This window comes from Rattus norvegicus, chromosome 4 (genome assembly GCF_021556685.1).
Source record: "Rattus norvegicus strain SHRSP/BbbUtx chromosome 4, alternate assembly SHRSP_T2T, whole genome shotgun sequence".
Taxonomy (NCBI): Eukaryota; Metazoa; Chordata; class Mammalia; order Rodentia; family Muridae; genus Rattus; species Rattus norvegicus.
The window spans coordinates 155,099,496-155,126,935 of record NC_141537.1 but is presented as its reverse complement, the minus strand read 5'-3'; the positions used below and the strand labels follow the sequence as shown (position 1 = coordinate 155,126,935).

The following is a 27,440-nucleotide window of genomic DNA, read 5'->3' as shown; positions in this document are numbered from 1 at the left end:
GATATAGACACTATCTCAACTGATACATTCTCGCGCCGCATTGTGTAAGTGGAGGTCAGAGGGCGACTTCCTGGAGTTGGTTCTCCTCTTCTACCACCACGTGGGTCCTGGGGCCAGAGCTCAGGCCCTCACGTTTGGTGGTAACGTCTTTGTCTGCTGAGCCAGTTTGCTACCCCTGCACAATGTTTTCTTCATCCCAGAAGACTGAAGGCTTTCAACATTCTGATTGCCAGAGTGCTCTGTCTAATGATTAAAATGTACACTTCCTGAGCACTGAGATCAAGGGCACACACCCCATGTCCAACCTGTAACCAGGTTTCTTACTCAGCTGCAATAGCAGCAGTTAAGAACAATGAAGGAGAAAACACAGGGGGAAAAAGAGACACAGAAAATGGTGGCTGCTCTCTGGATGTGGATGCCGGGCTTGTGCGTCCCAGGGCCATTATCTGTGTACTGCAGAAAGAACGGGGCACCACAGTGAGGCTGTGGGCATCATGGGGTCCCAGAAAGGAGAATGATAGACAGGCACAAAACTCTAGGTTCATTTCAAGAATGAATAGTTTTTATTTTTCTGATGCTTATGTATTGTTTACCTGGCTACCAGAGCAGCATTGTAAGCAGAGCTTGAGCAAACAGTATCTTTGACCCCTTATTTGAATTCTTCCTTCCACACTTCCCGGCAAATAAATATCCTTTCCTCTTATCTGAGTTCTTCCTTTGGTATTTCTCTGTCCACTTGGCTTTGTTTTGTTCCAGAGAACATTCCTCTTGGGCTTGGTCTCGTGCCTGCAGTCACTGGGCCACATCTGGGTCAAGGTTTGTGCTTGAGGAAAGAACTACAGATCACGAGGACCCCAACACCTGGTGTTAATGATGGTGTAATTATTTTGAATTGTATGAATTATCTTTACGAAGGAGTTAGGTATCTTGAATGCAAGCTCTCTTCTGTTTGGGTATTCTAAGCCACTCCTGCAGTGAAACGAAGATTCATGCAGAAAACCATTATATGAAACTTTATAGTATTTGTGAAAATGCTGACTGTTTATACATAGTATATTTCTGCAAACATCATCCAAAATTCCCCACAGACAAGGCTTTCGTCCTCACTGAAGGTTGGCAGGGTTACCCAACTGGGACTGTTCTATTAAACTGTCTTCAGAACTTTATACCCAGTTACCTACAGTTTCTAGAACACATTCTCTATTAATGTTATTAAAAATAAATTTCTAATCCACACAGGTGTGTTTTGCAATGGCAATCTAGGCCCCCCCCCACCAGTTAACTTCTCATAAAAATGATTGCTAAAGGGGTGGTGGTGGGGAGCACTGGGGAGGCAGGGGCAGACAAATCTCTGAAGCCAGCCTGGATTACAGAAGGAGTTCTAGGACAGCCTAGACTGTAAAGAGAAACACTGTTTACAGAAACCAAAAAAGATAAATAGAAAAGGAAAAAGAAAATGGTTGCTTCTTTGTGTACTGCTGTCTCAGTAACTGTCTTACCTTTGTTGTCTTATTGTCTTCATCCCTCACCATGGTGTTTGCTCTTCACAACAAACCCAAACCAAAACAGAGAACCCCCAACCCCCCCAACAAAAAACAAAACCCCAAACCATCTCAATTTAAGGCAATATATTGTTGCATTGTGGGTTTATGTACTAATCTTATACCCCAGGTCCCCACTCAGGCCTGGTCCCTTGGCTAAATTTTCTTTTAGGGGCATGGGGATGTCTCAAAAATGAAAAAGAGGGGTTGGGGATTTAGCTCAGTGGTAGAGCGCTTGCCTAGCAAGCGCAAGGCCCTGTATCCCCAGCTCCGAAAAAAAGAAAAGAAAAAAAAAATGAAAAAGAATTGAGCCTCCTGTGGGAATGGCAGGAGGAGTCCTGGAGACTTAGACTGAGAGAACTCTATGGAGGCTATAGGCTTTTCAGGAACTATATTCTACTGGAGTATTACATCCTGCTTGCTAAGAACAGCACAAAAGGATTTACCACTCAAGTCAAAGCAGGCTAAGTCATCACCCTAACATTCACTTTTAGTAGTCACTGCACTGATTTCCACTGTAAAAGCATGGGTTCAAAGGAGAACAGTGGCTTTTCCATTTTGTGACTTACACGTTCTACAATCCGAAGACATACGTGATCTCCTCTGATTTCACCTGTTCCTGGTTTTCCTTTACCATGTCATTTACAGGATCAAATGAATGGACTACCCAACTTCCTCAGATAACCAGGTGGCAAAATATATGAACAGATGAAACTATGCAATATTCTGAAAATATTTAACCGGAATGGACTAGAAATCTAGGCTTCAAGAGTTGGCACCTTGTTAGCATTATTTGCAAATACTCTGGGATTTAAGCAATTGAGAAAAGAGCGAACTTGATTGACTTTTCTTACTGTCGTCCTCATAGTCATTCTGAATTGATGAATATCTTGTTCTAGCTATGAATCAAACACGGAGTGTTCCGAACTCAGAATCTACTTGCTATGAAGTGGAGTGGTTAGGATAGTTTGACTGTTAAGCACACTGTTGATCGAATGTTTCATTGAGGAAGCTGTCAATCAGCTGTACCAGTCTGATTCTGTAATGAGCATAGCTCCTAATGAGTCACTTTGCCCTATTTCCAGGAACAATGCTTATGGTGGATTTTATTCTTGAATGGTAAGCCAGGAGATCTGATGACATTTTGTTGGCTTGAGATTTGATCCCTCCACCCCCTAGAATTAAGGTTTTTTTTTTTTTTTTGAGCTGAGGATCGAACCCAGGGCCTTGCGCGTGCTAGGCAAGCGCTCTACCACTGAGCTAAATCCCCAACTCCGAATTAAGGGTTTTTTTTTTTTTTTTTTTGGTTCTTTTTTTTCGGAGCTGGGGACCGAACCCAGGGCCTTGTGCTTCCTAGGTAAGCGCTCTACCACTGAGCTAAATCCCCAGCCCCGAATTAAGGTTTTAATATTGAAAACTTGCATAGATTTATCAGGAAAAAAATAAAACAAAACCGTGAAGAGTAATTTGTTCTAGGGTAGTTATAGGAGCTTAAGTCTTGGAATAATTTCTCTTTCCTTTGCTGTTGAAATGCATTTGTGTGTCACAATATAAGCCTCAGTAAAAGTTAGCTTAATTAATTTCTTTCTTTCTTTCTTTTTTTTTTTTAAATCAGAGGCTGGAGAGACAGCTCCGTAGTTGAAAATCTTGGTTGACAGCTCTTCCAGAGGTCCAAGGTTCATTTCCTAGCACCTACATGGTGGCTTACAATCTTCTACAAATCTAGTTCTAGGAGACGTAATACCCTCTCTGGCCTCCACAGATACAGCATACATATATGCAGATATTTTTTGCATGCAAAACACCCAGATACATAAAAGTAAATAAACTTTTAAAATTATTTTTAAAAACTCTAAAAATTACACTTTTTTTTTTTGGTTCTTTTTTTCGGAGCTGGGGACCGAACCCAGGGCCTTGCGCTTCCTAGGCAAGCGCTCTACCACTGAGCTAAATCCCCAACACCTAAAAATTACACTTATAAGCTTAGTAAACTCAATTATAATACACTGCATTAACAATTATATAATTTTACATATATGCCTGTGCACTATGTATGTGCCCTATGTTCTTTGGAGGTCAGAAAAGGGAATTGTATCCCCTGGACCTAGAGTTAGAGATGGTTTTGAGCCTCCACGTGGGTATGGGAGTAGAACCCAGGTTCTTTACAAGAACAAGTGCTCCTAACCACTGAGCCAACTATCTAGCCCAGCAATACAGTGCCTTTTACTATAGCATAACTAAAAATAAATCTTTAAAAAGGACCTAGCTTCAAATAAAAATGGAAGCAAAGCAAAACAAAAGCTCATCTACAACACAAAGCAAGCAAACAAAACTAGAGGGCAGGGGAGAGGATAGATCACAAAAAGACAGCATGTTGCTAGAGCAGGGTGAGAGGGTGAGTCTGGACTCACACAGGAGGTATTTATAAAAAGAGAAGAAACCAGGCAGCAGGCAGCAGGCAGCAGGCAGCAGGCAGCAGGCAGCAGGCAGCAGGCAGCAGGCAGCAGGCAGCAGGCCACATCTGTAGGTCCTGCTTTTTGGGAGGTTGAGGTGTGAAGATTATTTGAGCATAGGCATTCAAGGGCTGGTCTGGACAACACAGTCAGACCCTTTTTCAAAACAAACACAGAAGACATTCAACAACCAGAGGGAGAATGCAAGTGAGGAAGGAGGCAGAGGCTGACATCAGCAACTGCAAGTCAAGGAATGCCAAGAATCTCTAGGGAATCCTCAGAAGCCAGGAAAAGGCAGGAAGGCTCCTCTACAGGTTTCAGAGGGCTCTCAATACTTCAGAACTGTTCTGAGGTTTGAAGAACTAGGGACTGAACCCAGGGTTTCAGGTGTTCTAATCAATCCATTGAGCTAGTTCCTCTGCCCAGAGCTGTGGAGCAGTAAATTTCTGTTCTTTTAAGCCATCCGAGAGTCTGTGGCATTTATAGCAACCCAACGAATGACAACTGATAAAGATAATTTTTTGTGGTACTTATTGAGTCTGGGCTCCAGTGCATTTGAGGCAAACATCCTACCACTCGCTAAATTTCCAGCCCAATTCTTACTTTTTATTTTAGGAAAGGGTCTAAGTTGCCCAGGTTAGCGAGCGGATCTTGCCCGTCTTAGGAGCCACAGTAGCCGAGAGTACCATTTTATTTCTGTTCACCATTTGAGATGCCTTCTTTAGCTAACCCTCTACAGCACTTGCTCTTTGATGTAGCTAATGTAACTTAACTTTTAAAGATTGGTAATTCTTTTTTTAATGATTTATTTATTTTTATTTTCTGTGCATTGATGTTTCACCTCAGGTGTCTCTGTGTGAGGACTAATCCTCTGGAACTGGAGTTACATTGGTTGTGAACAACCATGGTGATGCTGGGAATTGAACCCGGGGCCCCTAGAAGAGCAGTCACCACTCTAAACTGCTGAGCCATCTCTCCAGCTGGATCAGTGATTCTTTTAAGTATTTATTATACTTATTTATGCTGCGCATATGTGTGGACACATGGCACAGGAAGCGCTTGAAGTCAGAGGACAACTTTAAAGAGCTGGCTCTCTCCTTCCCCATGTGGGTCCTGGGGACTGAACTCAGCTTATCAGGTTGGTAACAAGCACCTTCCTCCAACTTAGGTTCAAAAGCCATCTTATAGAGAAAAACAAACTAGGTTCGCTCCTGTTTATGATTAAGCTTGTTTCTTGAGGACTGGGCTATGTCCCACCTGTAACCTTAACAGGTTCTATACTGCCTGCTCCAGAAATAGCAATCATGCCTTTGTTTCAAAAACATCCTACTTTTGTTTCAAAAGGTTCTGTGACCACCTACGACAACCTGTTCTGATGACCTGTTGTTGTGACTACCATGTCTGTTTCAGGAGGCCGTTAGGACTGACTTGTTATAATGTTCTGCTCCCGTAGCTCTGCCTGTTTTAGGAACCTTCTACTGCTGAGCTATGAAAACAAGCCTTTCCTTCACATTCATTGCTGACCTCTTAAACCCTGCCTTGGGGGGCAGGGAAGGCAGCCCCTGTACACAAATAAAACAGCTTGCTTTAGTGAATTTGGCCATGATTTTGTTCTGTGGCCTTTCTCCTCCCATTTTTGGGATAAACACCGCCACCGAGCTACATCCTCTACTGCTCTGGAAACTGAGTCTCACTCTGTAGCTTGAGCTGGATTCAAACTCATGGCACCCTTGCCACTTTGGCCGCCTGAGTGCCGAGACTGTCTTTTTTTTTCCATCTCTGGCTGGCCTGTAATGAATTCTGACTGATGTGTCAAGTGACTTCTCACGTTCTTTTGGCTCTCTGGATATCTTTGGAGAAGTAGCTAGTCAGATTCTCTCCTCAGTTTAAATGTGGATTGTCTGTATTACTGACTTCTAGATATGGAAGAGCTATGGTTTACAAACTGTTTTCTCAAATCCACGTTCCCCCTTTATATGTCTTAGGCACTTCCCGGCTTCTTTTTACTTCATTTTGAGATTACATGGTACATGGTACAAGTTGACTTCATGCTCAAATTTCAGCCTTCAGGTGCTTGAACTATAGACATAGGCTATTATAGTCAGGCTTCTTGACTTTTTTATTAGTTGGTTAGTGCTGCCATGCCACAGACTGAAGATGACCTCTTTGAGGATTATAATTTCAAAAACTTAACTCGACCGGCATAACTTTGTCTCCAGACCACTCAGATTTATGTCTGCTGTGACTTAAAAATGCATCCTATTTATCCCAAGAGACCATTTACATCCACATGAACCCTAAATTCACAATCTGATCTAACTAAGCACAGGTTAATGGGGTATCACAAGCAGTTCCAGCACTTAGGAGGCTCGGGGTTTGTAGGGTGTCATTTGAAACTGGTTCAAGAACAGTTTAGGTGATACAGTGAGATTCCCACCTGGGCAGGGGGGCATCTAATAAAAATTCCCCAAACAAAAACAAACAAAATAAAGAGAGGTGAAATGTCCTTAATAAAAAACGTGGAATGTTGCAAAAGCTGAAAGGTGGAAACTTTCACATTATAAAACCCTGCTTTAAACGCAAATTAAAACTACTGCATGAGCCAGAGGTGGCAGTGTATGCCTTTAATCCTAGCACTTGGGAGGGTGAGTCAGACTGATCTCTGGGTTTGAGGCTAGCCTGGTTTACAAAGTAAACCACGGCTACACAGAGAAATCCTGTTTTGAAAAACCAAAACCAAATCAAACCAACTAACCAAAAAAACTATTGCATGGCATGCCTGTCAGGATATATTTGCTGAAAAAGGTTTATATGAGATAAATTAACTTTATGCTTAGAGTTGAGTTCTGTCCTCAAGATACCTCAAGTGTATCTCTCTATCTACTTCCACCCCCAAATTGAAAAACTGATTCACTTCTGGTCCCAGCACTTCAGATAAGAAGCGTCCTGTGTGTATATTATCTAAATTATATATGGGTGATACTTGAGATGGGCCGTCCTGAGGCGAGATTCTCTCAAGCTAAGAAGCAGATGAGTCACATGTTTCCAGGATACAAAGTGGGGCACACACAGGACAGATACCTTCATTCCAAAGGAGAGAAACTGGAGAAGAGGAAGGGGGCCAGGGGCCAAGCACATTCAAATCCTGAGGAGAGTGCCACATGTAGTGTCGCCTGCTTGCAATCTGGGAGACCGGACCAGCTACTCTGATGAACTCCAGGACAACCTGGAGCATGCATCAAACAGACAAACAGAAACCCCAACAGAGACACCTATAGCAAGGCAAGCTCTTCTTTACTTACTATACAGAGAAGGGTCTGGAAAGATGGTCCATGAAGAATGGCCAGAGTATGACATCAGGTGTCTTCCTCTATTGCTCTCTGCCTTGTTGCCTTGAGACAGGGTCTTTCACTGAATCAGAAGTTCATCTTTTGCCTGGGATCAACCTGTCTTCCCTCCCTAGTGCTGGTGTTTGATACTTGAAGCCATGCCTGGGTTTATGAGGGTGCTGGGGATTCAAACTTATGCCTGCAGAGCAAATGATCTTATGCACTAAGCCATCTTCCCAGCTCCAGAAATGAAATATCTGAAGATTCTTCTCTGGCGGTTGCACACTCTAACAATTGGTTGTCATGTTAGATGCACTGAAGGGGATTCCATTCAGCGTGCCCAAGGAACTGTGATGATCCAAGTGCATTTTGGAAGAGAATACTTTGAGAATCTGGAAAGGACAACATACTGTTTGGTGAATGACTGTGAATTCTGCAGAAGGATCGAGAATGTTAATAGGATTGTGAAGAGTGTAAGCTGGTTAATTATGATGGTGGGAGGTTAGGGATAAGTAAACCGATGAGTCTTAACTCCTCTCATCTCAAAGGCACTTTAAATTAGCTTAATAAACCCTGTAAGTATGGGGATGAGTATAATTCACACCACCCTTGGATTTTCGGCTTAGAGATAGCTTATCTACATTTTTTTTTTTTTTTGTTCTTTTTTTCGGAGCTGGGGACCGAACCCAGGGCCTTGCGCTTCCTAGGTAAGCGCTCTACCACTGAGCTAAATCCCCAGCCCCAACATTTTTAAGATTAGTAACTAACTCTGTGTTGTCCCCACCTCTGTATTTTTGCCTGCTCTTGACAAAAGGAAAAGGTTGAGGTTCGGCACCAGAAAATTGGGTTGTCTAAAATAAGGTAGCAGCTGCTTCATAGTTCGTCTTGCTTGGTGTGAGGGCTAAATAAAAAAGGTAACACGGTGAAGCATTTGGCACAGTATACGCATTGCAAGTGGACATCAGGTTCCGCCCACACTCTTCCTCCCTGGAACGATCCTGGCAAAAAAGCTACCTACTGAGGCGAGGGTCTTTTACCATGACCGTTTGGACAGCCCAGATGACTCAAGAGTATTGCCTTCCGCAGCCTCATAGCGCAAAAGCCAAGGGTGAGTGGCAAGCTAACTTCTCTTGGACAAAGGTTGTCCAGGCAGCCGTGGCTCTAATGACAAGCCCTGAGTTATTTCCTAAGGTGGCGGCCGTCCCAGGGTTCGGGTAACGGGCTTGCCAAGGAGGGGGCGGGGCGACTCCAGGTTTGGGAAAGGCCACTCCACTCCTGGGGCTTCCAGCAGTCCACGTCCTACGGCAAGCAGGAGGAGTCAGACGCCGCCCCTCCTCGTCCGCACCTTCCTCGCTCCATATCGCGGCCCGTGCTCCCCGTGGACACTCGGCCGTGGGTGTGTGTATGTGAGGGGCGGCGCTACGTGTGGCGCAACTCTGCCTCGGCACCCAGTTACCTTAGCGGCCTCGAAGTGCCGCACTTCTCGATCCTGCGGCGCGGTCCCGTTGAGCCGCGTCGCGGGGCGCTTCCCAGTGGGAAGAGGGAAAGCCCAGCGGCCCGCGAGAGCGAGAGGCGGGGCAAGGGCGCGGCGCGGGCGACAGGGGGCGGGGCTAGGTGTGCGCGGGGGGCGGGGCGTAGTGACGTCGCGGGCGCCGGTCGTGCTGTGGCTGTGGCGGCGGCGGCGGTGGTGGCGGCTGTGGTAGTGTCGGCAGCAGGCTGTCCGGGAAGCAGAAGCAGCAACGGCAGCGGCAGCGGCGGCCCTGAGGAGAGTAAGGCGGCCGAGTCGGCAGCCGCTCTCGCGTCAGGCGGAACCTCGAACTGCCCGGCGGTCGCAGGCGCCGAGGCATTTGTCGTTTCCGACCGGGCTCTGCGCTCCCGGCCCTGGCTGGGCAGGGCAGAGTGCCCCTGGGGAGGGGCGGAGCCGTAGGTGAGGCTTTGGGACCCCTCCCCCTCCTTTTTGGGCTGGGGGTGGGGAGGAAGATGGGGAGGTCGGGAGGGCGGACCCCGCCCCAGCGCACCCGAGCCCACCGGCAGCCGCGCCCTGCGGAGCTCCCGGATTGGGCGGGAGCGAAGGCGCTGGCCGTAGGGATCTCTGCTGGAGGTGGGAGGTGGGGGGCTTCTAGAGCTGGGGATGGGAGGCATGATGTGGGGATATTGGGGAGCCTTGGAGTTGGGGTGCGGCCGAGGTGGATCGGATGTAAAATGTTTAAGATGATCTTATTATTTTGGACCTGGTGAGATAGAAGAGGAAAGGTTGTATTTCAGTTGGAAAATGAGGCATGGATGTTGCCTGGGAGGTAGCTGGAGGGGCTACTGCAGCAGATATTAGGCTTGCCACTTAGGGTTTTGATTCTTTTCTTGGCCAGATGAGTAGAATTCGCTGAGGGAAGAGAATCCCTTTACGTTGACTTGGGGTAGGTAAATTGTGAACGAGAGTGAATGAGGTTTTTACACACAAGAAGGAAGATGTTGGTGTTTAGACAACTTCATTCTATAGCAACCAACCATGAGGGAGTGTGTCTCATTACTGTTAGCTCCTCAAACGTGTTATCTGCTTTTTCTTTTTCTTGCCTCCTCCTTCCCCCCTTTCCTCCCATCCCGGCTCTTGTGCTGTATCTCTTTGTACTACTTTTAGTTTTTTGAGTTGACCCCTTAAGAAAAGGCCCGGGACTCAGGTAGTTTCTTTGCCAGGCGTATTTCAGAGTAATAGTTGCAGGTGGTTGTGGCCGAATGCTTTGAATGAACTGTGAACAGTTCTGTTGGAGGTGATTGTATGAAAATTGCTTAAGCGTTTAAAGTGCACCTTGTTTTTCAATAGACCTTGATATATTTTGTGTTCATCTATTCACTGGAGGTGATTACTTTGGGATTTAAAAAATGTATTTTGTGTGCGGGGCGCACACACAGGCTGGATCACTCCCTTCCTCCTTGAGGTCAAAGGTCAAAGCTTTTGGGACTTGGTTCTCCCACTATGGATGGCAGGGATCAAACTTTGGTTATTAGACTTGGGCCATAAGCACTTTTATCTGCTGAGTTATCTGGATGTCCCTATTTTTCGGGGTTTTTTTGTTTTTTTGTTTGTTTTGTTTTGTTTTGTTTTTTAAAGGTAAGGGCTCATTCTATCCCCAGGCTGGCCTTCAATTTATTGTTATTCTTTTCTCTCAGCCTTCCAAGTGCTGAGATTAGACATGACCTACCATGCCTGGCTTTCTTGAAGATTGCCTTTATTTATTTATTTATTTATTTTTTTATTTTCAGGTGTACTTATTGTTGTCTTTTTTTTCCTTCTTTTGTTTTGTTTTTCGAGACAGGGTTTCTCAGTGTACCTCTGGCTGTCTTGGAACGTGCTCTGCAGACCAGGCTGGGTTCACACTGCTTCTGCCTCCCAAGTGCTAGGATTAATGGCATGTGCCACCACACCTGGCTTTATTTTAGTCTTTACTAAACATTAGAGGACTGGAGAGGTGGCTCAGTGGTTAAGAACACAGACTGTTCTTCCAGAGGTCATGAGTTCAATTCTCAGCAATCACATGGTGGCTCACAACCATCTGCAATGGGGATCTGATGCCCTCTTCTGATGTGCCTGAAGACACAGTGTACTTATATAAATAAAGTAAATCAATCTTAAAAAAATGAAATAGAATTTTCTTCTTTATGTAAGTAACTCCATTTCTAAGGAATTTTGTCAGAGTCAAGTGATTTTAAAATGTTCTTCTGGGGGTTGGGGATTTAGCTCAGTGGTAGAGCACTTGCCTAGCAAGTGCAAGGTCCTGGGTTCGGTCCCCAGCTCCAAAAAAAAGAAAAGAAAAAAAAAATGTTCTTCTGGTACCCTGTGGGAGCATGTATCTTACTTTGTTGGGAGCTGTTACTAAGACAAACAGTGTCTGTCAGCATTTTACACTTTAGCACAATAAACTTAAACTTTTTTGGATTCTTGCTTTCTATTAGCTTATAGTAGTCACATGTCTTATCATTTATGACTTAAGCTATTTCTTGTTGAGAAAACAGGTCCTTTGATGGATATATATTATACTATAATGAGCGGCATGGCTCTCAATAGTTCACCTATGGAAGAAGAGAAACTGCTATAAAATCAAATTTAAACAGTGACTTTCCTAACACTTACCTAATTTATTTGGGGAAGTGGCCAGGGGAATCTTTTCTGTAACTCAAGAGAGAAATACATAGGTTAGGTTCAGTAGTTGGAGATCACTATTTTTCAGGTTAACTTCATGAACAGACTCTGATCTACTATAAAAAACTATATAGTAGTTTAATACTTGTAGAGACTAATAGGAAGTGGAGGCAAAGACAGTTAATTGATCAAGTGTTTAGATCAAGTTATAGCCGCTCTGGGTGATGACTCCTCTCCCGGGCTCCTCCGGCTCCTGCACCCATCACATCACTCACGTTTCCATACTCAGAACTGAGAAGAAAGTAAATCTTAAATGTCTTGCTGCTCCCTGAGTGTGGTGGCTCACACCTGTAATTCCAGCCCTTAGGAGGCTGAGATTGCCTCGAGTTTCAAGCTAGCCTGGGCTACATAGTAAGTTCTAGCTCTTACTGAGCTACAGTGTAGAATTGTCTTTTTTAAAAAATTAAGGGTGTTTGCCTCTTATTCCCTATACTATACTTGTTGAGTCCACTGAAGCTTTTCTTCATTGCTAAAGTCATAGAGTAGTACTATGTCAGTCCTGTAAGTCAGCATCAAATTAGAAATTTAAAAGTGAAGGTTCTCAGAGAAACAGCTGCTGTTGTATTCTGTAGGAAGGATATGAGAGTTGTTAAATGTGTTTTATGCATAAGGTAGCAGAGACACTGATGGAGAAAGCAGGGGACACATCAGCTATTTTGAGAGCGATGGGCCATGATTATGTGGAATATAATTGAGTTGTATGGCGCTTGAGGTTTTCCATGTCTAGAGTGTCTAATCCTGGCCGTGCCATTGGACAGTGTAGGCCATACTGTTGCTTCACCTTAGGTGTTTTTCTTTTCAAGACGAGGTTTCTCTGAATAGCACTGGCTGTCCTGGAACTAGTTCTGTAGATTAGGTTGACTCTGGACTTCAGATCCTCCTGCCTTTGCCTCCCAAGTGCTGGGACTAAAGTAAAAAGATACATTTTTCTGTATGTATATATGTGAGTTTATGTATACCACATGTATGCAGAGGGCCAGAGGGCATTGGCTCTCTGGAGCCAACATAGACTGTTGTGAATTTCCTGATGTGGTTGCTGGGGACAGAACCCGCCCCTCTCCAAGAGAGTAAATGCTCTTAGCTGTTGAGCCATTTCTCCAGCCTTTTTTTTTTTTTTTTTTTTTTTTTTTTTTGGTTCTTTTTTTCGGAGCTGGGGACCGAACCCAGGGCCTTGCGCTTCCTAGGTAAGCACTCTATCACTGAGTTAAATCCCCAGCCCTCCAGCCTTAATTTCTGAATTTTAACCTCTGCCTAAGTTCTTCTGAAAAATGAGAATGATAGCAATAGTATTTAACCTCTTAGGATGGCTAAACAAGTTATGTAGTTAAACAGTTTTGACACATAATTAGCTTGTTTGTTAACACCTTTTGAACTTTATTCCTTGAGTATTATTTAGTCATTCAGTTAAGATCCCCATGTTGAAGGCTGGGAGATGTCTCAGTAGGTACAGGCAGTTGCTGCCAAGTTGAATACTCGAGTAGAAGGAGAAAACTGAATCCTACAAGTTGTCATCTGGCCTCCACATGCTCACATGCACACATGCACCGGTGCACACACAAATACAAAATAATTACTACACACACACACACACACACACACACACACACACACACACAGACACAGACACAGAACATGTACTGTACTGTACTGTGTGCCAAGTGTTTTAGGTGCTAGAATTTTAGTAGGGGACAAAGCAGACAAAAATTTGAAATCTCAGGGTCTGGAGAGATGGTTCAGTAGTTCAAGGTTCAGTGCTCTTCCAGAGGTCTTAAGTTTAAGTCCTAACAAGCACATGGTGGCTTACAGCCATCTGTAATGGGATCTGAATCCCTCTTCTGGTGGCTCTGAAGACAACTACAGTGTATTTGTATACATAAAATAAGTAATTCATATACACACACATACACACACATATATGTGACATATATGAGACTATAAAGTGTCTTTAGTATAAAAATTGAAATCTCATGGAACATTTATTTTAGTTGAGGAGGCATATGATAAAATAGGTAAATGAATAAATTACACATTGGATGTTAATAAATGTTGTTTTAGTTTCTTTTCTTGTGCCGTGTTAAACATCCTGGCAAAATTAGCTTCTAGGAGAAAGGATTTGCCTTCTAGTTTCAGAGGGATACAGTTGATCATGGTGGGGGAAGACACAGTAGCAGGGAAGGAAGGCATGGTGATAGGAGCAAGAAGCTTGTAGACCAGTGGATATAATCTGAGTAAAGTAAGGGAACCACATCCTACTCTGACTTTGTGGGACCTTAGGGCAGGGTGGGAGATAGAAATAAACATAGTAGACAGAGATTGTGCGATGGTGTTTCAGATGTGAATGGCTCTGACTATTCTGCTGAGAAGTGCTTGGATTTTTGAGTATATATTGAGGCTAGATAAGTTGTAATGATTGAATTTGGGGTGCAGGCATCTTAATAAGTGAGGTTTTTGCTTGAACAACTTGAACGAAGGTAGAGACAGCAGTTGAAGCATGTTTGGGGGAATTCTGGAAGTTCAGGGCAGATATGCAGGAAAAGTAAGGTATTCTCATATTTAAAATCGTGGCATGTTGAGAGCATCAGGGAATGAGTTTATCTAGATAGAGGAGGGATCTAGCCTCTGAGCTTTGGAGACTGGTTCATTTATATATTCATCTTGTCCTGTAGTGAGAATGATTCTAGGTGCTCCTTAGGCATTGGGGGTGCAGTAGCTCACCGACAAACAGCTCCATCTTTATGGCCCTTATCTTACCAAAATCTGCAAGATATTCTGGAGAACTGCAGCGGAATGGACAGAGGAGTCACCAAATGAGAGGAGGACCAGAAAGACACGATAGTCCACAGGAGGGAAACGACCAACTCCGTCTTGTTAAGTGTGCCGTGTGTTTGATAAGAGAACTCCGCTTGACTGTGATGTCTAGTAATGGAGATGACTCAGTGTCGTGGTGTGAAGTAGGTGAGACAGGGACAAGTATCATTCAGTTCTTTTGCTTGCCTGGATTGATTAGAAAAGCTAAAAATGAACAAAGGAGGTCTGTGACTTTTGTTTTTATTCATATAGTAACTGTGTCACAGCAAGAACTCAGGGAACAGTTTCTTCCATCCCATCTTAATGGTTATCACTATTTTTCTTTTTCTTTGTTAAAAATTAAAAATAAACCCACGCTATTCCATTATATGTGTATGGGTATTTTGCCTACTCTTGTGCCTGTGCCCTCTGAGCACTACAAGTGTGCATGGTGCCTGAGGTGTCTGGAGCATTTCATCTCTTGGGACTGGAGTTGTGATGGTTGTGAGCTGCCCTGTGGGTGCTGGTGTGTGTGTCAAGGACTCTAACTCTCTGGACCAAGTGGCAACCCTTCTGCTTCCACCTACAGAGGGCTGGGATTTCAGGCATACATTACCACGTCTAGTTTTTGTTTTTCCTCCCAGTAAAATTCTGTACAATTAGATGCTATTTAGTCATTTTAAAATTGCATTAAGAAATATTTCATTTTTCTGGTCTCATGATGAACTCTGGCTTTATTTTAGAATAGATTCTCTTAATAGATAGTTTTGAACCGTTTCAAGGGAAATAGCTATCACTACGGTTCTACGGTTCTACAGAGACACTGAATCACACCAGACAATACCAGTTTTATAGAATGATCTGGTTACTTGACTGATGAATAAAAGAATGTGGTTGTCATATACTGGATTTCAGTTACATCTTTTCATGCTGTCTTTGTGGAACATATGAAAAAAAATCCTATATTTCATTAGGACAGTACTATCTGTCATGTGTTCTCTGCTGAGCAAATAATAGGTGGTTACTATATTTGATGAATGAATGGGTAATAGTACAAGTAAATGAATTCACAAGCGATTGAGTGGATGAAGCCAGAAAACAGAGTTGCTTACTGAGGACGGAGAGTTTCAAGAGCTGATGTTAAAGGACCCATTCATGTGTGTGTTGAACCGAGCAGCACTGGGGCAGGAGTGGTGGTGTAGAGCATAGTGACCACTGTCCGGTTGGTCCCTATGCATCCTGAGATGGTTGTTAGCAGTCAGTGAGGAGGGCAGAGTAGAAGGCTATGTTGGCTGAATAGCATGAGAAGCACAGTAAGGATCTTCATGAGGGCTCAGGAATAACGGCCTGGTGAGACCATTTCTCATTATTGGGTATAGCATGGGAGACTGAAAAAGGGCTGTGACAAGAGGTGTCCTGCTTGGAAAGCCAGTTTTCAGTTAAGGCAGAAAGAAGGCTTTGTCAGACTTCTCAATGAAGTCTCTATTAGCTTCTTACCATTTCTTTTTTTTTAATATTTATTTATTATGTATAGATCATACAGCTTTCTGCCTCCATGCAGGCCTGCAGGCCAGAAGAGAACCAGATCTCATTATAGATGGTTGTGAGCCACCATGTGGTTGCTGGGAATTGAACTCAGGGCCTTTGGAAGAGCAGACAGTGCTCTTAACCTCTGAGCCATCTCTCCAGCCCTTCTTACCATTTCTTAACTTAAAAACTTTCTTCTTGAGAAATTCCACAACTCCGTATTTTATTGTTCTAAGATGCTTTCAGCTCCGTAGCCAAACTTTGTTATTGCTTGGTTATTTTATTTTATTTTACTTTAGTCAGGGTTTCATGAAGCCCAGTCTGTCTATCCTCAAGTTCACTGTGACCTTGAGTTCTTGATCCTCTTACCTACTCTATCCAAATTTAGGGATTCCAGGCTGGAACCACCACCCCCAGCTTTAGAGCCAAACTTCTTGAGAAGAGCTGTCTACATTTATTGTATTCTTCCATATTTTCACCTGTGGTTTCTTTTCCTTCAGTGTCATCTGATTTCACTGAGACTGAAAATAGCACAGGAATATGGCCAGTGGCTGTTTTCTGTCCTTGTATTTAATCCTTTAGCAGCTGTACCTGTGGTCTGTTGCTATGTGACAAATGACCACCAAATTTAAAATAAACGTTTCTCCTCTGATAGTTTCTGTGTCAGTCTGGTTGTGTTCGATGCCTCCGAGTCAGGGTCATCAGTAAGGCTGTGGAGATGTTGACTGAGGATGCTGTGATCTCAGAGCTTCAGTGGAGAAGGATCTGCTTCCAGGCTTCCACGAATGGCTGGGGTGGGCTTCAGGCTTTTGTTGGCTGTTCACTGCCATATGGCTCCCTGCATGGCTTTATGTGGGCACCTACAACAGTGGCACCTTGTATTCCTTAGATCAAGAGCTCTGGAGGGAAGTGGGGAAATATTAGCCAGTGTTTTAAAACTTAATCTTGTAAGTGATGTGCTCTCACTTTTGCGGTATTTTGTATATTAGATGGTTGTGTTTAGATCCAACAAACACAAGATGGTATTTCATAATGCCATGAATACCTAGAGGAAGAAAATATCCATGGTGGAAACTGCCTGCCGCAGCAGACTTCACGGTTGTGCACACTTGCCTGCCTGCCTCCCTCCCTCCCTCCCTCCCTCCCTCCCTCCCTCCCTCCCTCCCTCCCTTCTTTCTTTCTCTCTCTCTCTCTCTCTCTCTCTCTCTCTCTCTCTCTCTCTCTCTCTCTTCTTTCTTTCTTTCTTTCTTTCTTTCTTTCTTTCTTTCTTTCTTTCTTTCTTTCTTTCGACAAGGTTTTGTTCTGTCTTCCAGGATGGTTTTGAACTCATTACATAGCTCAGGCCTGGAACTAAGAGATCCACCTGCCTCAGCTTCCCAAGGGCTGGAATTAAAGGTGTGAGCCCCTCCCCCCAAGGGAAGCTATGAACTTTTAATTAGAACACGTTACCAAGTATGCTTTAGAAGGATGACCGTTTAATTTTATTTCATTTTCTGCGGTAGAGTCTCACTGTGTAACCTTGGCAAGCCTTGAACTTGCAGTCTCTTTGCTTCAGCACTCCTAGTGTTGGGATTACATTCTAAGTGTGTACCACCAAAATGACCGGTACTCATTAAACTGTCATTGTTAGTGGTTCACCAACTAGTAACATTAATCCCCTGCATTTTTTCTAGTTTTATTGTAGTATACTATGTATGAATAAACAGTTTCACCTTACCATTCCCTGAATATACTACCTTAATTTCCCCCATTGCTATTGTTTATCTGAAAGCCCTTTCATTTGGAATTAACCAGTGTTCTGTGGGAAATGCCTTAAGTTTAACATTTGTGATCATATTGTAAAGCAATTTTGGAAAATAAGGGTTTAGACTTTAAATTTAATTTTAATGTGTAATATAATTTGCCCATTAAGATAGAAAAATATGAACTAGAGAAGTAGCTCAGTAGGTAAAGTGCTTGTTGTACAGCATGAACACCTCAGCTGCAGCACTGGAACCCATGTGAGAAAGCCAAGCATGGTGGCCAATCCCTGGGGCTAGCTGTCTAGTCAGCTTAGCCTAGTTTGTGAGCTCCAGGCCAAATGAAAGACTTGTCTCAAATTATAAGGCTCTTGAGGAATGATACCTAAAATGACCCCTGGTCTAGATGCATGCACACACATATGCACTCACACAAACACACAGCTGTACCCACATGTATAATACATGATATACTATATCATATATAATATATAAATATATCAAAGATACTATATTTATATCTATCTAAGTATAGATATTTAGAAAAATATCTAAAACAAATGTGTAGTTAACCAAGTATGGAATACTTATCATCTTCTAGATCAAATATTAGGACATTGCCACCATTCTAGAAGCTTTTTGCACTCATCACAGTCTAGTCCACTCCTACTTTATGAAGACATAGCCACTGTCCTGACTTATGTGGTACTCATACTGTAGGTTGCCTCTTCTCTAGTGAGACAGAAGGTCCTACCTGTCAGCCCAGCGTTTAAGAAGCTGAGATAGGAGTTAGGGGCACATTGGACTGTATATTAAGTTTGAGGACAACTAAGTAACCTACCTACCTTATTGAACTGTATACCCATTCTCCCTCCCTGACTCCCACCCACCTACCCATTTATCCATCCGACCATCCAACCATCTGACCGTCCATCATCTGTCCATCCATCTGTTTATCCAGCTAGCTAGACATGGTCTCATTGTAGTCCTTCTAGCCTGAAACTCACTGTGTAGAACTAGTTTTCTAACTCGAAGAGATCTGCCTACCTCTCCTTATGAGTGCTGGAATTAAAGGCATGCACCACTACACCTAGCTATTCCCCCTCCCCACACCCCTTTTTGAGAGAAGTTCTCTAGGTAGTCTAGGCTGGTCTGGAACTTTTGATCCTCCTGTCTTAGTCTCCCAAGTATTTCAACTTCAGGCCTGCACCACTCTTTTGGCTTTGTATTCAGCCCTTCTTGTGATAATGGGAAACGATACAGTGCCTATGGGATGAAATGTATTGAGGCGGATGACATAGATATGGAGACATAGTGTAAGGGTTACTTCGGAAAGGATACTGGTACTCAGCATCTTGATAGTAAATCTCATTATCTAGAAAGCCACCAAGAGACTAATGGATAGGTAGCATAGACAGCATGGATTCAATAGATTCCTGGGAAAGGTAAAGTAGATGGCATGAGATATTTTGATGCTATTCAAATAACATGTGGTTTAAAACTTACTGTTTATTTCTGCAATTTCCCACTTAATATTATCATATTATATCTTACTTTTGGTACCTGAAACCACAGACAGTGGAACTGCATGTTAAGGGGCTGGTTCATTTTTTTCTATTTTCAACTTCATCTATATATCTATATATATATCATATATATCCTATCTTTTTATACTGGAATCTTGATATGATGTTTTGAGAGGTTTTTGATTATGAGTTGCTGGGGTTTGATCACTTTGATTGCTGAATAGTGTTCTGCTGTATATACCATACTTCCCCCTTCCAGTTTCTACCTATGGAAGAAAACATATGATGGCCCTCCCCCATCTTTTATTTCTATAACAATGTATCATCCAGTTTGTGCTGGTTACTTCTTTGTTACCCTGACACAAGCTAGGGTCATCTGGGAAAAGAGAACTTCAGGGAGAAGATGCTTCCGATATACTGGCCTGGAGTGCATTTTCTTGACTGGTGATTGATGTGGAGAGCACAGCCTACTCACTGTGGGTGGTGCCGCTCCTGAGTAGCAGGTCCTGGGTGCTTTAGCACACAGTGTGAGCAAGCCAGGAGAAGTAAGCCATAGAGAGCGCGCCCCATGCTTTCTGCTTCAGTTCTTGTCTCCAGGGTCCTACTTAGTTCCTGTTTGGGCTTCCCTCAGAGGTGAACTGAGATGTGTAAGGCAAATCAAACCTTCCCTTCCCAAGTTGCTTTTGGTCAGTGTTTATCAGAGCAACAGAGAAGTAAGCTAGGACATAGTTCTGTTTTACTTAAAATGACATAATTTCTTTCTTTATGATGCCTACTACATATATATTTCTTTTCATCTGTTGATGAACATCTAGGCTGATTTTGATTTTGTATCTTTACTATTATTCATACTGCAGCAGTAGACATGGGTGCACAGATGTCTGTCTCATTTGGCTGCTTATTGCATTTTGGCCAATTATTTATTAATTAATTTTGAGATAGAGTGGCTCCTGGAACTCTCCGTGTAGATGACCTGCCTCTGCCTTCTGAGCCATTGGAATCAAAGATGTGTGCCACCATACCCAGCTGATTAATTTTTGACAGAGGTGCTAATGGGGGAAAGTAATAGAACAATTATTACTATATGCAAGACAAAGAAAAAACCTCAAATTTTACCTCACAGGAGAAATTCTGAGGAGAGAATTTTTAAGTTAGTGTTTTAGGTCAGCATAAAAGTATTAGGTGCCATTATACTCCGAGATGCGTGTCATTGTTCTCCTCAATCGTTCTGCTCCTCACCTGCTGCTTCTATTCCTGGCTGCTCTTTTTTTCCTTCCAGGATTTTGTTTGGGGATGGGTTCTTGGGTCTATAGTTTTCCAGGATGATGCTAAACTACTAGGTCCAAGTGACCTTCCCTTCAGCTTCTTGAGTTAGTGGAACTACCGGCGTATCCATGACCAGCTAGGGTGCTCTAGATACAAGATCGAAAGCATAACTCAAAAGAAAATAAGACAATCTGATGTTTTTGGCCAGGTGTGGTAGTACATGCCTTTAATCTAGCACTAGGGGCACAGAGACAGGGATTGGTAGGTTGGGTAGCAAGGTGGGACAGAGGCAGGTGAATCTCTGTAAGTTTGAGACTAACTTGGTCTACATAGCAAGTTGGAGGACTTACATATATAGAACTACATAGTATATAGTACATAGTATTATAGTATGTAGAACTACACAGAGAGACCCTGTTTCCCCAAAACAAAAACAAAAAAAAAAGGGGGGGGGTGGGGATTTAGCTCAGTGGTAGAGCGCTTACCTAGGAAGCTCGAGGCCCTGGGTTCGGTCCCCAGCTCCGAAAAAAAGAACCAAAAAAAAAAAAAAAAAAAACAACGAACAAATTGAAAGTTTTACTCTTAAAATGTAGTCACTAACAAAATAAAAAAAACAAACAAAACAAGTGACAAATGGGAGAAAAATACTTGGAATCATGTAGTTGGAAAAGGACTTGTGTCTTTTATTTAGAACATTATTCTTCTTTTTTAAAGACTTTATTTTATTTGTGTGTGTGTTTTGTGAGTACTCAGAGAGACGAGAAGGATCATTGGATCCTTTGGAGCTGGAGTTCAGGTGTGGTGAGCAGCCTGATGTAGGTGCTCAGGTCTGAACTCTGGCCCTCTTGCAGAATAGCAAGCACTCTAAATTTCTGAGCCATCTCTCCATCTAAATGCAAGCTCCCTTGCATTTCAAACATATGAGGAACTCTTACTAATAAGATAAACAAGCCAAGAAAATATGAGCAAAAGATTTGAACAGAGCCTTCATTGCCGTGGTAATAAGCACCTGGGAAAGCTGTTCCCACCATTAGTCACTAGATCCGAGACACCACAGTGAGATAATGCCCACACCCTTGGAGAATAACTAAAATGAAAAGAATGGGGTAGTGCAGGTGAGGATGCGAGGAGCTGGCATTCCTGCCCATGGCTGGCAGCACTGCTAGATGCTACAGATATTATGAAAATAAGTCAGACGTATTAACTGTATGCCCTTAGCTTTTGTAATTGGGTGTCTACAAAAGAGGAAATGAAAACATGCCACAGATTTGTGTGTAGGTATGCACAGCAGCAAAATCTGGGAGCAGGTGAGCTGATGGCTAATAAAAAGGAGCAATACTAATACTAATACATTTCACATAAATAGCCAAATGAAGAAGTAACTGGCGTCTAATTTTATTTATGAATTTACAGGAAAGTGTCAAATCAGTTGTGGTGGGATTCATGCATAGGATTGAGGATTGACTGAAGTGCCTTAGCCTCCCGAGTGCTGGCTTTATAGGCGGGTGCTACCATGCTTGGCATAGGCAAATTTTTTTGGTGTTAGTTGAAGTGTTTTAAATATTGTGATGGTTGTATAATTGTATGGACTTAATAAAACTCATCAACATATACTACAAAATGATGTTGGATTACAATTTTAAGATGAAAATCCAACAGGACCACAGCCAAACATTTTTTTTTTTTTTGGAGCTGGGGACCGAACCCAGGGCCTTGCGCTTCCTAGGTAAGCGCTCTACCACTGAGCTAAATCCCCAGCCCCACAGCCAAACATTTTAAATAGTTTTATTAAGTCATTAGTCAATCTGCATACCTTTAATCCTAGCAGTTGGGAGGCAGAAGTAGGTAGGTAGTTCTCTGAGTTTAAGGCCAGCCTGGTCTACAGGGCAAGTTCTAGTACAACCAGGGCAAACAGAGAAACCTGTCTCAGAGACAGGGGGGTGGGAGGTGGGGGGAGAGAAAAAGAGGTATTGAGCTGGTGGTATAAACCTTTAATCTTACAGGCAGAGGTAGGTGGAACTCTATGAGTTCAAAGCCAGCCTGGTCCACATAGTGAGTTCCAGGACAGCCAAGGCTATGTAGAGAGACCCAATCTCAAAAGGAACAAACAAAAAAGAAGGGCCTGGGTGGTAGACAGCTTAAGTGTGCTTGATGCTCTGCGGTTCAGTTAGTAGCATAGGAAGTAAACAAAGGACTGTGGCTGCACCATAGTAGAGAGCTTGCCTAGCTTGCCTAGCATGCTTGAGGTCCTGTGTTAATGCTCATCACTTTATGGACTGGACATGATGGTCTCCAGGTTATTTTCAGTTGTATAGCAAGCTCAAGGCTTAAACATGAACCTGTTTTCCAAAACACAAAAACAAAAACAAAACAGAATCCCACTGCTTGGGTCTTAATAGGGTGGGAGGTGAGCAGACACCTGAGGTTGTTCTCTGACTTTTGAAAGATGTGGGTCAAGACATGATTTAGCAGTACTCCCATACATGCACATACATGAAACCCCTCAAAAGATACAAGGAAGTTGAGGTCCTAAATTAGAATTTGGTTGGACTTAAAAGTTGGGTAAAACACTTCTTTATGATGTACAGTCTTGAATTGTTAAATGAAATTCCATTGTTTCTCATTTCTTAGATGATTGTTTTAAAGTTACATTTGTGTGTGTGTAGGAGAAAGAGACAGAAACAGAGACAGAGAGGCTGACAAACATGGAGAGCTTGTGGAGGGGAGAAGGCAACTCGTGATACTTGGCTGTTCCTTCTACCATGTGGATCCCAGGGATTAGACTCAGGTTAGCAGGCGTTGTGTAAAGTGATGAGCCATCCCCAAAGTCCTTCCTTGTTTTTTGTTTGCTTTTTGAGACATTGTCTTGCTAGGGTAACATCAGATGTATGGCAGTCACCTCAGCTGCCCAGAATGCTGGGATTAGAGGTGCGAGCCAGTACACGAGGGACAGGAGTAGTTTGTAGTTCTTTTCTTTTGCAGTGCTTGTACACGGGTCTTGTTTTATGTATGCTGCTGTAGTAGACTTGGTTTTGTATTATTACTATTGTTTTTAACAAGACATGATCTCACAGTGTTGTTCAGGTTGGCCGTAACTCGCAGGCTTCCGTTAACCTGCACCTCAGCTTCCTATTCTAGCCTTCCAAATAGCTGGGACTGCAAGCATATGCCATGGCTCCTGACTTTTATTTAAATAATTTTATTCATTCATTTAATAAGTAATAAACTTAACCTCTCATGCTCTACTATTTAGTCCCGACTAGCTTGGAACTCACAGAGATCCAATCTGTGTCTTGAGTGCTAAAATTAAAGAAGTGTGCCACCATGCCTGGCTTAATTATTTAGTTTGTTTGTTTGTTTGTTTGTTTATTTATTTATTTATTTATTTATTTATTTATTTATTTATTTATTTATTTATTTTTCTGGAGCTGGGGACCAAACCCAGGGCTTTGCGCTTGCTAGGCAAGTGCTCTACCACTGAGGTAAATCCCCAACCCCAATTATTTAGTTCTTGAAGATGGAGTTCTGTTCTATAGTCCAAGCTGGTTTCAGTTTGTAATGATCTTGGTTCCATGGCAATTATCATGCCTTACTTCTAGTGCTGGGAGTACAAGCTGTAGGTCTGGTTGTAAAGAGAACTTTGAAATAAAATTTGTTTTTTGCTTATTGTCACTATATGGAGACACATTTGAATTTTCAGAATAGGCTGTATTTTCTAAGTTTTGCCAGCGTAGCCTAATAACTTACCTGCAGATTATTTTTGAAATTGTTACTGTTTTTTCTTTGCAATTCAGGTATCCTTTCCCCCCTTCTCTGGCTAGGATTTCTAGCATTTGGTTGCATAGAACAGTGATGAGAGATGTTCTTACAATTTACTTCTCAGAGAGAACTTTCATTTTTATCTTTGTTAAGTATTATAATGTCTAGCATAATACACACATAAGGCATGGCCAAGCCCAGACCTGATCGATGAGCCCTTTTAGATCTAGCAGTTTGTCACTTAACAGAAAGAAGAATAAGCCAAACTTCTGGTGCTCTGGTCTTTGTGCCAATTGTCAAAGGGTAACAGAAATGAAAGTGTCTAATTGCCAGCTTGGGGACATTTTCTTGGTAAGAATTTGGTCTAGGTTGCTGCTTAAAGGGATTTTTTTTCCCCCTGGAGACAGGATCTCATATAGCACAACCTGACTTTTAATTCCTGATCCTACTGTCTCCACCTTCTTAGTGCTGAGAGTGTGTCCCTGCCTGCAAAAGGAACAGCAAACAGCCCTCAGAACTCAGGAGGTTCACCTACTGGTTAGAACAATCACGATGGGTGTGTCTCAGAGAGGCTGAGCCCTGAGGATTGCATGTCCTTAGTACTACTTGCTGTTGTGGAGTTTCTCTGTTTGTTGCCTTTGAGGTCATAACATCCCTCATAAATCTGTGAGTTGTATGAAAACTCTTAAGGGGGTTTCCAGCCCCTCACTGGGCAGTGTCATTGGCACTTACAGTAACAGTGACGTGCTTGATCTTTTTCAAGCATTGCTGCTGGAGCAGATTAATGACTCAACCATTACCCTTAGAATTTAGAGATGTAGTTTATTAGAAATGATCACCACCCTTAGAGTTTAGAGATGTAGATTGTCAGCTTAGTTAGGTTAAGATGTTTTTGTTAGTGGCTTTGACTTAAAAAATCTTGAGGAACAATTTAAAGTTCAGAAAGGCACACTTCGGATAATTGAGTGAGGGATTTTTGAGGCTAGGGAACAAGAACAATGGCAGCCCGCTGGTACCAGCTGATGTGCCTTTCTTGCTAAGGCTGAGTTGGTGATCAAGGCGATGATTAATTTCTTGTAACCATTTTTGCCCTTGGCTTCCTGATATGATTTAATAAAAAATTGTTAATGAGTAGATGTGCACCCTGAGGATTTAAAATAGAAATGACTAGTTGTTTTTTATATAAAAGTTTAGATTAGTCGTCGTCTTTTTAAGATTTTTATATGATTATTTTTTTAAGATAAATAATAAAATGATCCTTTCTTTGTAACTACAGATTGTAGCCTGCCAATATGAGAAACTGGCTGAGAAAAATACCTTGCTGGCTTATACTTTGTTAATCTATAACAAGTTGCTTAGACACGATTGTATGTGGGTTCTTGGGAATAATTTGTTTTCTACCTGTAATATATAAAACATTTAATCATGTAAGAATATTGGAGAACATGCTGGTTTTTTTTCTTATACTCATTGTAATTGTTTACTTGAAGAAAAACAGAGTGCAACTACATTGCAACTTTTGTACTGCTTGAAAGATTTTCCTGGGGGATATAAGCTGTGGAGAAGAAATAGTTGTTGGAGCCGCGCGCGCGCGCGTGTGTGTGTGTGTGTGTGTGTGTGTGTGTGTGTGTGTGTGTGTGTGTGTGTGTGTTCTGCTGTCTGTGACCCTGCTCTTCAGACCCTGATCTGTCAAAACTGGCTTCAATGTGTACCATCATGCCCTACCTGCTTGGTGGTTGTAATGCCTCATTGAACGGCTGAGACAACTGTGTGATGTTAGCTTCCAGTGGACCCAAGGAGAGCTGTAGGAGGTAACTGGCTGGCTGGTGGTTTTGGGTTTTTCCCCTGACAAAGTCTTTTTATTTAGTGTGGCAATGCCCCTGACTCATGCTCCTGGATGCCGGGATTACAGGCATGCCCCACGCCCTGCTTGGCTGGGATTATAGGCATGCCTCGTGCCCAGTTCTTTTTGGGTCCCCTGTCCTGTCTTGGGAGTCTTACACGCTGTCGGTTTCAAGCACCATTGGAGTTACTTCTCTACAGATACTTGCTTTGGTTGCTTTGTGCATACCTTTTATTGAAGTTAGAACGTTTCCTTTTATCCTAAAAATTTCTCATTAATAAATACTGAAAATGGTTGGTTTTCATATCTATTGAGATCAAATGTACTTTTTTTTTTTTTTTCCTTTTTCTTTTTTTCGGAGCTGGGGACCGAACCCAGGGCCTTGCACTTGCTAGGCAAGCGCTCTACCGCTGAGCTAAATCCCAACCCAAATGTACTTAGTTTTAACTTGTGTGATTTTTTTTTAAATTTAGGATGAGATTTGGTATAAAATGTAAGATAATTAAAGTTGAATATTTTAGCATTCTAAAAGATCATAGTGTAAGTGAGTGAGGCTTAGAATCAAGGGAAGGCTCCCACCCTAGAGCTTGCCTCCCTTGAGCCGAGTAGCAGATTGTTGATATAAACAGAGGGTTTTGATTAGCAACATTGTGTACTCCTAAGTATCTGTTTGACAAGGTGTTTGTCATGGTGAGAATAAGATAGAACTTACCATTAAGTTGATTAAATTGATAAGAATTATTGAAACCTGTAATCTACCTGATTCGCAACTGAGTTACTAACCCTTCTATAAAAGGGAAAAATAATAACAGTGGCAAATATTATGATTGCACCTTTAATTTCCTAGTTTGCTGTTCTTATCAGACTCTCAGGTTACCATGCCCTTTTGTTGGAGCTTCATTAGCCAGTGATCTGTAGTTTCTAGTCCATAGTCAGGGTAAGGTGGTATAATCAGGCACACATGGTTTGAACACACCTAGTTTTGCTAAGTTACATGTGGAAGGTGTAACAGACATGTGCTTTCTTTAATGTGTAAATTTCTATTTTTTTTTAAGACTACTGTTCATAGGAGCGCTAGCAATCAGTGTCCAGACCTCTGTCACTCATCATTGATTACCATGAAAATTAGTGCTAAGTGGTCCTTATTTAATGTTTTAGTTTATAGTGAGATTTTTAAACATATAATACATGCTCTTTCTTTTTGTGTTAGGCAAAGAAAGTTCTGTACTTTACTCTGTATTGACTTTGAACTCTCTGTTCTCCTGCCTCACTCTGATTCTATTTTTCAAATAATACATTTATATTTAACTTTTGTGTGTAGCCATTAGAGACAGCTTGTAGGGGTCATTTCTCTCCTTCCACCATATCCCTGGGATTGAACTCAAAGTATTGGGTTTGGTGGAAAGCACTTTTATCCAATCAGGTGACTTCACTGGCCCAGGGTTTTTGTTACTCTTTTGATATAGCTGTGCAAT

The 27,440-nt window shown here is 42.4% G+C and overlaps 2 protein-coding genes across 12 annotated transcripts in view; one reads left to right on the top strand and one right to left on the bottom strand.

Annotated features, from left to right (window-relative positions):
- Nucleotides 1-540: 540 nt before the first annotated feature.
- On the bottom strand, nt 541-9,480 carry LOC120102377 (uncharacterized). 2 transcript variants are annotated; one of them, XR_015686966.1, is made up of 3 exons: nt 8,108-8,877; nt 7,297-7,715; nt 541-969 (listed from the first exon to the last, which is right to left on the bottom strand). XR_015686966.1 is itself a non-coding variant. In XM_087659784.1 (3 exons), the coding sequence occupies exons 1-2, from the start codon at nt 9,463-9,465 to the stop codon at nt 7,655-7,657; spliced, it is 747 nt and encodes a 248-aa protein (XP_087515910.1). In that variant the 5' UTR covers nt 9,466-9,480; the 3' UTR covers nt 541-969; nt 7,297-7,654. The 2 variants fall into 2 exon arrangements, 1 of the variants encoding a protein (XP_087515910.1); XM_087659784.1 differs by having other exon boundaries at nt 8,780-9,480.
- Erc1 (ELKS/RAB6-interacting/CAST family member 1) overlaps nt 8,971-27,440 on the top strand; it is a 306,255-nt gene continuing 287,785 nt past the window's right edge. For 6 of the 10 annotated variants that reach the window (XR_015685325.1, XR_015685323.1, XR_015685324.1 and 3 more), the window contains exon 1: nt 8,971-9,250. The gene's annotated coding sequence lies outside the window, so the exon portion shown is untranslated. 10 annotated transcript variants of the gene reach the window in all.